We start from the raw sequence: 9,914 nt of genomic DNA, 5'->3' as shown, positions 1-9,914 counted from the left end.
ATTGCAGAAATACTTGTATTACATTCATAGTAAAAGCCAATAAGGTGTTGACAACAGTAATATAAAATATTAGTATTTTGTGAGAGGTAAACTTACATTCTTCAACTCCATACACCACGACCTTATTTGTCCATTACACTATTGCCTATTCATGCGATAATTGTCTTTAAGTCTCTGTTATCATAGTATCTCTTCGAGGCTTGTATCGTTGAGGTATTAACTGACATTTAATGATAAGGGTGACATGTTTACAATACATTTTCAATGAGCCATTGCCTTGAAATGGCATACTGCAAGTTGTAATACAAAACAGTTGGATATGCCAAAATAAATATGGTGCCTCCCAAATCGGTTGGTGGTCCCGCAGTGAGCCTTGTGATACCGTAGTGCATGTGACGTCAAGATGACACCATGATTGCAGAAAGTACTGCCTCTTTGAAGGTATTCTTGGCTGTTGATATCTGTCATTATTGACAACATATCTACAGCCACAAATCTCCATACTCATAAACTCCACCAGCTTTCTTTAAAATTTGTTGTGCTTCATAAATTTTATTTAGTCCTAGCTGTATACGTTCTGGTTGTTGTCAACGGTTGCCGCAAGTGGTATTCCACTAGTTCTTCACTGTGATATCGATTGGCGAAGTAACGTTCTGATGGGGAGCTAAGACTTCCTATTATTCAGTCTTGTTCACCTTACTATTTCAGTACACTCACCAACCTCTTCCAGTCAAACTTCGTTCCTCGAAGTGCTGCACTTACTGCTGGAAGTTAAGAGAACGAATCCAACATGCAAGTCTCAAAATAAATGAGAGGCTTCTCATTCTGTCTGGTATATTGTGTCAACTAAATGTATCCTTTTTTCACAACCTCAACACCTTTTTTTTCTCCAACCCGCTTCAGCCGGTCCTCCTCAACGCAGTATGCCACCTTTCTACTCGTTGACCTACTACTACCTGATGGCTCCAACCACACCTCTGCCCATTAACCATCAACAGTACCTGTACTTTGATAGCTTTCATACCAAGAACTACCTCCCATACAGCCTGGCTACCCAGGGACAGCATATCTGCAGTGACAAGGACCCACTTGTCCAGTATGCAGAGGGTCTCGCCAAGGCCTTCACAGACAGGCACTATCCCCCTGACCTAGTCCACAAACAAATTTCCTGTGCCATTTCCTCTCATCCCAAATCCTCCCACCACCCCCAAAACCAGCCACAAAGAAGTGGCCCTGTCACCCATCAACAACCCGCACTTGACCTGAACCTGATCGTTTGCTAGGGCTTTGATTACCTATCATCATGCCCTGAAATGAGGGGAATCCTACCCAAACTCCTTACCATCCCTCCTAAAATGGTCGTCAATAGCCCACCCAACCGCCACAACATCCTAGTCTGTACCTACGGCACTCCCAATCCCTATCCCTATCCCTTGTCACAAGGATCCTACCCCTGCAGAAGACTCATGTGCAAGACCTGCCCAATCCACTAACCCTGCACTTCCTATTCCAGTGCTGTCACACGTTTATCCTACCCCATCAGGGGCCAAGCTACCTGCGAAAGCAGCCATGTTATTTACAATCTCTGCAGCAATGATTGCACAATGTTTTATATTAGTGTAACTACCAACAAGTTGTCCACCAGGATGAGCGGCCACAGCTAAACTGTGGTCACGAGCAAAGTAGGCCACCCTGTGGCACAACATGCAGATGAGCATAACACACTTGATTCAATGGCTGCTTCACTACCTGAGCCATCTGGATACTTCACTGCACCACCAGTTTTCTGAACTGCACAGATGGGAGTTCTCCTTACAACACATTCTCTGCTCCCATAAATATCCTAGCCTCAACCTAAGGTAAGATACTGTCCCAACACCCTCCACCCACCAGTTTCCAACCACTGTCACATCAACTCCTCCCCATTCCCATCTCTTACAGTCTGTTTGCCACTCTCTCCCAATGCACCCGCCCATCTTTCTCCAGTCCATTCTTTTTTCATCCTGTTTTCCCCATCTCCATGCCCCAAAACCTCCTGCTGGGTCAACAGAAGCGTCCGATCCCACGCATCGGCTTTGACCCGTGACGTAAGGGTGTTCTTGTGTGTGACGTCATGACGGCGCGGAGTTTGGTTTGAGTGTGGCTGTCTCCAGTTCTGTTTTATCTTATTTTATTTACTTTTCTGATCTGTTCGTTCTATCCTGTGAGATTTTTTTTTCAAAAGACAAAAGCACTAATCAGCTACTGAAGCATCTTTATCTTCTATGGGTTGCAGGGGTTACAACTCCTGGGGAGGTGGGTGGGTATTCATGCATAGCTGTCTTCACTTACACGTAGCTACGCAAGGCGTCTAAGTTTGTTTATATTTAGTTTGCCCCCCACCCAAAACACCCCATTTCCCGCGCTTGTCCCGTTAGTGTCATTAGGCTTCTTGTGGAAAGTGTGTGTGTTTGTTTTTGTTTCCGCCATATTTGTGACGTCATGGGTCAAAGCAGAGGGGCGGGAACGGACGCTTCCGTATTTCCCTCCTGCTTTCCCTGTAGTCCCTGCAGACTCTGCCAGACAGCACTCCTCCACCCATACACTGCTATACCTTCCCCTTCTTCGCCCCGGCTATATTGCTGCTATCATCCCATGTGATAGTTGCATTATGGCCAGAGCTACCCGAGATTGCACTCACGTATGCACGAGGTGTGCTTTCTTGTGTGTGAGAATGTTGTGTGTTGTTCTTTCTACAATGAAGGCTATGGCCAAAAGCATTTGTGTGTGTAATTGTGCCTGTCTGCAACTTAGCGTGTTATCTTTACTGTAAGTAACGATCTATCTTTTCCTACATTGCTTAATTGTAGCAAGTTGGCTCTCGTCCCTGTGATGTCATAAGCATTGTCACAGGCACTCTTCCTCTATGGCATGCACCGTTATTTCCAAGGCAGGACCTGACTACATGGAATAAACTGCCCAACCAACAGGTACTGCAAACATGGTACAACATTGTCATCGTACTGGCTTGAAGATATGCTGTGTCCATCCATTTCATGATGCACATGAATAAATAAAATATACATCCAAACATTACATTATCCAGTTCATTACTAAAAAAACTTTTTATAGTGGCAATCATCATTTGTCGGTTCAAAAAGTGCTTGTGCAACACATCATTTCACCAGAGTAATAATGTCACAAGATTCACTTCACTGTAAACAACATTACATAAACTATGTATTTGAGTGACATTCCTGTCAATGGGTTGTAATAGCCCAGTCTTACAAGTGTATGCATACATTTTCAGATAGTTTGGTAACATTTTTATCGTTTTCCTACAGCCTTCCATTGCAGTGTGTGTTTCAGTATTTCATACATAGTTAATACTGCTAAATAAGCCATTCTCTATATATTCAGAAATTAAACAACAGGCAAAGGAGACACGATAATCGCAACTCATAAGATACTGAGAAATTCATACCCTATCTATCTTACTTGAACCAGAGAGTTTCTGTTATGCTGTCTGCTGCAGTGAAGTTACTAATAAAGAATTATCCTCGTATTACACGGAGGTGAAACTACAAGTAGCAAAAGTTTTGGATGCTGGAGTCTACTACAACTGGTGAAAATCAGTGTGATGAGGAAACTGAATAGGGATTTCTCATTGCACCATGAGACTCCATTTCACAATTATCCAAATGATTCTGAGATGGGAACTGAAAAATGTGATGGGCTCACCAGATCCTATACTGTGCACTGCTAAAAATCTTGAGGTGTTCTATGGATAGACCAAATAATACTGCTTTTAATTTTTTTTTTAAATACATTATGAAGATTGTTATGCACAATAAAGCAGTGCTACAAAAATGGCCAAATACCTGCGTATTTCACTGCCTTCCCATCTCTGGATGGATGTACAGTCAGTCTGTGGATTTTGTATTCAGTAAAAGTATACCTAGAGATGAAGTGAAATATTTATATGTGAAATATTCTTCTGCCTCATACGAATTTGGTATTATAAGTAGAGCAGAGGAAATTACATACTTGACATGCTTCTATTGACTGATTTCTACATACAGTGCAGTAGTAAGTGTATGTTGTGCCACTAATATGCACAGGTTACTTTTTATAATACTTCATACATTTCAATGTAGATAGTGTGCCCTTTTCACCACACACATCAGCATGAGATGTGACATAGCTCTATGAATGTACCGGGTATTATTAGTCAAAGAGCAGTGTTTACATTTGTGTGTTTTCTGTATTATTTTACTCAAACTTGGAAAAGGATTACTCTGAAAGGTAACAAGTTTTCTTTTTGTGTGTACCTATTGACAACTCAACACTTCTGCTTTTCAATGAGTGGTCTCCTTTAAACTAACAATATTTAGATTCAGTCATATCCACAGCCAGAAACTGCCTACTTTTATACAAAAACTGAAATTTACGATCCCTCCCAATTTCATCAGATGGGTCAGACAATATTGCCTATTCTGCAAAGGCCATGTTTATTGATAAGACACTGGCATAGTGGATCATTCTAACCTATTCACACCTAAACTGTCTCAAGTTCAAACATGTCCATTTGGCTGCACAATAAGCATACATTGTAAGTTTTTTAATCAGAACTGTCTTGATATACAGATTTATAAAAGCCATTTGTCAGTGGACAACAAGATATGTGGTTTTCTGTAATACGCACAATGGTAGTCGCCAACAATTGTTACTTTCTTGGGTGAAATAGTGATAGGAACTACCCGAATATCAATAATTAGGACAAAATGTAGGATTTCTCATGATGTAGACAAAAACTCCTCTTAAAACTTTCTCATCCTTCTGAAAGACGAAAATTGTGTCTTGAAGAGACCCACTAACATTCAGTTCTTAAGTTCTCCTATGCACACTGTAACACTCATTACCTACCAATGTAAAGCAGTGATTAATCGGAAAATTTCACTGCTACACTGGAGTGAGTCTGAAATTTTGAGGACCCCAATGCATCACACATAGTTGACTCATCTCAATAGCAACTGAAGTTGACTGTCTCCAAAGAGCCATAGTTGAAAAATTTAGTGCCATTATTGGAAGCAGAAACAAATAATAATAATAATAATAATAATAATAATAATAATAATAATAATAATAATAATAATAATTAGTAGCAGTAGTAGATGTTACCATAATGGAAGGTGGTATAAGTGTGCCACACATTTAGTGGTGATAAAATTATGCCTATATTTCAAACTGACTTGATGCTGTAGTAGGTAAAAACTTTTGAACTCAGATATTTCACTACTGCAGACTGGGTCATATTTAGGTTAATTTTGATATTTCATTCCCTTACTACAGTTACAAACAGTAGTTCTGCTGACAGTGTCATATCTTAAAAGTATCTTTGTACATAGGGAACAATGTAGTTGTCTGCAAGGCAGAGCAAATTAACAGTGTAATGTAATAAATCTTTGACTCAAATTTAACTATTATTTCCTTGTAATATTTCTCTTATTCTCATTGTCACTTTCTTTTGTTAAAAAATAATTTGAAATTAATCAGTATTTCTTATGTAAAATTTTTGGAAAATATAAATCACATGAGTATTTATTTCTCAGCATGATGTACATTTTATTCAACAGTGTTGGTACCTCTTTTGAGAACAATTAGTTTCATGTAATGAGTAAAATTTGTAAAACTACTGAAAATAGCAACATTAATTTTTTAAGGATCATGCAAGAAATGAAACTGTTTCACATCTTTAATGTTGGTGTGTTAATATCAAGAGGAACACAGAAGCCTGCACTGCAACAAAGATCATCAGGACATGTAACCAAATAACAGCTTGAAAAAACTAAACGAGCAACATAAATGAAGACACAGAAGCCCAGAACAACAATGAATCTAAAAAATACAAACTCCCTCTCCAACAAAAATAATATCAAATGGTGTACCTTGAAAAACCTTACACTTAAAAGGTTGGTTTCAACTTCACATGGATTTACTAGGCATGGTCCGGTCCTACTGGAAGTGGTATGCTGTTGCCTTCCTCCAACCTTCAAACCGAGTTCCCCAGCTAGTTAAAAGGGAATCTAGAGTTTTGTGTGGACTCGAAACAACAATGCAACTTTATGTTTTTCACACTAACCCATACTGTCGGATGTGAAATAATTGTTACGTGACAGATAAAAATCTTAGTACTGACAAGGGGTTGAAGGCAAGACCTTTGGATCTGTTGTCTCGCACTTCATTAGTAAGCCAGACTTAAATGTGGAAAATGAATGTGAATGTTTTGCAGTATGGGACACTTCAGACATAATTCAGAAAGATCAACTTTATTTACATTTATACACCACAAGGTGTCCCACAGAAAGTGGATGACAATACACTGTGCAACTAAATAGTCTGCCTTCATGTTCAATTCACAAATGGTGCACATGGAGCAAGACTATTGCTAAGCCTTTGTATAAGATCAAATTTCTTCATTTTGCCAGCTGGTCATTTCATGAGATATGTTGGTTGGTTGTTTTGGGGAAGGAGACCAGACAGCGAGGTCATCGGTCTCATCGGATTAGGGAAGGACGGGGAAGGAAGTCGGCCGTGCCCTTTGAAAGGAACCATCCCGGCATTTGCCTGGAGCGATTTAGGGAAATCACGGAAAACCTAAATCAGGATGGCTGGACGCGGGATTGAACCGTCGTCCTCCCGAATACGAGTCCAGTGTCTAACCACTGCGCCACCTCGCACGGTCATGAGATATGTATGGGAAGACATAGTGCCTAGCCCGATTTCCTGAAATGCAAATGGTTTTAACAGTAAATGCATAACACCTCTCTTGTTCTTCAGTAGTTTCTTCATCCAAGGCACAATTCAAATATAGTAACCTGACATAATCTGCCACTCTACTTTTACATAAGCTGGCTTACTTCTGATCTCTGACATCAAATGCATGTGCTCATTTTTTAACTAATCAGTCTCGTTACTAAAAGTCTCTTCAGCAAAGCAATTACTGTACATAACTTATGTTCATACTACTGTGCATAAACCTCCAGGATGGAGAAAATCGAAATATCTTAAATAAATATTTTTTAATAATTTACAGCATGTTACAAACATTTTAAGAAAATGTGCACTGTAACAAATATTGTAAATTTCAGTTCTTTTGTACAAAACAGCTTTTAAGACAGCACAGATAATGAGGTTCACAAGTTCTGAAGAATGTTTTGTCAAATACATTTACAGTCGAGTAAGTAACAACTTGTGACAATGCAATCATACAATTCATCCGCACAACACAGTGAAACGAAACAAACAATTAAAAGAAGTCACACAGTCCAATGCAATTCAACTCACATGGATGACGTGTCACATCAAATTCACAAACAACTCAAGTTCATGTGCTGCCAGAGTTCTTCACCTGCTGTAGTGAGAAACAGCAGACATGAGGATTGCAAAGCCACTATGGTTAATTTACACCAAATCACCAATGACGACAATTATTCAATAAGTTTCTTGGCTTTGAAAAATCTTCGTAGGTACAAAACCTGCCATGTCGCCAAACCCAAAAGACAGCACATACTGAAAATGCTGAAGTACAGGACTCGGCTATTTGTTGATTCTGCAAAAGAAAAGACGTGCTTCTTAATAATACTACCAACACATAAAAAGCAAAATATTCAGACATTCACAACAGCAGAGCAAAGTAACAAAAATCTACATCCAGTTACAATGTCTATGGCATACAGTAAACATGACAGCATCATATGCTGTTGGCTGTCTTGATCATATCAGGAAAATTTATTATTTTTTTTTCTTTCATACCCAATGTGCTTTCATTGTGCAAATTGCAAGAATTTACAATGTAATTCTATTTGTAGGGAATTCTGTGGGTTCTGATGAAATACATTAACTTATTGTTTTTTATTAAAACTGCTTTCTACGGGACAATCAAAACATTTCTTCTCATATTCTTCAAATAAAGTCACACTTCACAACGGGTTAAATAAGAGGAACTGAATTCTATACCGAGATGGGGGAAGGGAAGGAAGGGTAAGGGTGAGAGAAAGACAGAGAGTGATTTTTTTGTGTGTGTGTGTGTGTGGGGGGGGGGGGGGGGGGGAATTCAGCCTTCACGATTATGTTGTCAGAGCTTTTATTGGCCACAGTCTTGACAGTCTAGTGCATGAACAGTGAATGCTCAAATAATAGTCAGTGGAACCTCATTTATCAAGACTAGGTGGGGCCATAGATCATTCAGGTTATCAAAAAACCGAAAATTCTGACTAAATCACGACATTAAGTGCCATAAACACACCCACTGTCATGCAAACACACTACATATAATTTTAACACACATTTTAAGCATATATTGAAGGAAAAAAAAAAACAGTTTTATACATTGACATAATCAGCAACTTTCTGCTGAGCTAGATTCATAGGTTTATGGTCAAGTAGTTCAGTTGAATTAGTTTACTATTAAATGTACAAATTGTATAGTGGACTTACAAAAGGCTGGTCATAGATTAATCACTAAAGTTACAGTACCAAATTCGGCAGCAATGCTTTTAAAGAATACTACTCCATCCTTCCTATGCAGAGTATCTTTTCATCCACAGGCACTACCAACTTTTGTCTCTTTGTTGTTGTTTTACACTTGCAATGAACAAAGGCAATACAGTACCGTACAATTCAATGTTAACTTACTGACTGACACTGTACCAGAATCTGTGTATGGCAATAGGTTGAATTTAAACCTAATGATTGTCATCATTAGATGACCAGGTTACATGCATCATAAAAACTTTAAAATATGCATGAAATATGCTTACAAACGCATGAAAAGTGCCGAAATATGCAAGATCAAATAATAGAAAAACATGGTAGCTATGCAATGCAAGTGAGTTGCAGCTAAACAATTGATATGTAAAGCATCAACTTCGAGATGCAGAAACTCTGTAATATTTTATTTAAAAAGCAACATACAATCATAAATTTTTTTGAACAGCATTAACTATTAATTTATACAATTGGACCAAAGCATTATTTACAATTTATTTTACATTTTTCTACTATTGTAAACATAAACGACCAAGTACTGTCCCAAATGTTCAGTAGTAAGATTTTGTCTTTGATCACTCAAAACATTTTTATAAGCACAAAAGGACCATTCTACATCAACTGAGGTAACTGGGCAGTATTTGAATTTGGGTGCTATGTTGGCATTCATTGTTTCTGGTAAAAGTTCACCTGTCCCATTAATACAACTATCAATTTGGCACAAGGCTTCAAAGCCTGGGTTATTGTTTAAAATGTTTTCAAACTTTTCTTTAAGTTTTCTTGGGAATATTTCTGGCAATGACGAGTTCACTAGAATAGTTTTATTCATTAACTGAATAGATTCATTCAATGCCAAACCCTGAGTTTCAAGCTTTTTAATACTTGCAGGTACATGGGAAAATGAGTGCTAATCACAGCAATGTCATTAAAAGCTTTCTTGCACTGGCAAACTGCCAAGACCTCTGCACTATTGAAGTCATTTACTACCGCTCTGATGACCTTTAAATGTCCATTGTAAAACACAGCTTCGACCCAAGTACCCTGACGAGTTACCACTGGTTCGGAAGGTAACATTTGGTAGTTTTTGTTTGTAGGTTCTGATGCGGACAGGAGCCTTCAGAAACTCTTTCTTTGTTGATGAAATCTGTTTATTTACATTCACACACGTGGAACATAATTCTTCAGCAAGGTGATGTACTCCATGAGCAAAGTACATCACATGAATCAAATTGGGATAAAATACTCAAAGGGATTTTCCTGCTGTGATCATATACAGAGGTGCAACTGAAATAAACACGAACACCCTATTATCTGCAGATGATTCTGGAAATATTTTTCTAATGCCCTCATTCACAAATCTGGCAATCGCAGAATGATTTACTTTT

The 9,914-nt window shown here is 38.5% G+C and overlaps 1 protein-coding gene across 1 annotated transcript in view; it reads right to left on the bottom strand.

Annotated features, from left to right (window-relative positions):
- Window positions 1-6,289: 6,289 nt before the first annotated feature.
- The window catches only part of LOC126193758 (transmembrane emp24 domain-containing protein bai), a 41,398-nt gene continuing 37,773 nt past the window's right edge, over window positions 6,290-9,914 (bottom strand). Inside the window, exon 5 of the mRNA XM_049932713.1 lies at window positions 6,290-7,591. Within this exon, the coding sequence (XP_049788670.1) occupies window positions 7,470-7,591 (122 nt within the window). The 3' untranslated portion in view covers window positions 6,290-7,469. The remainder of the gene's footprint in view (window positions 7,592-9,914) is intronic.

This window comes from Schistocerca nitens, chromosome 1 (genome assembly GCF_023898315.1).
Source record: "Schistocerca nitens isolate TAMUIC-IGC-003100 chromosome 1, iqSchNite1.1, whole genome shotgun sequence".
Lineage (NCBI taxonomy): Eukaryota > Metazoa > Arthropoda > Insecta > Orthoptera > Acrididae > Schistocerca > Schistocerca nitens.
Note: the sequence above shows the minus strand (reverse complement) of the source record. Positions and strands in the feature narration are given on the sequence as shown.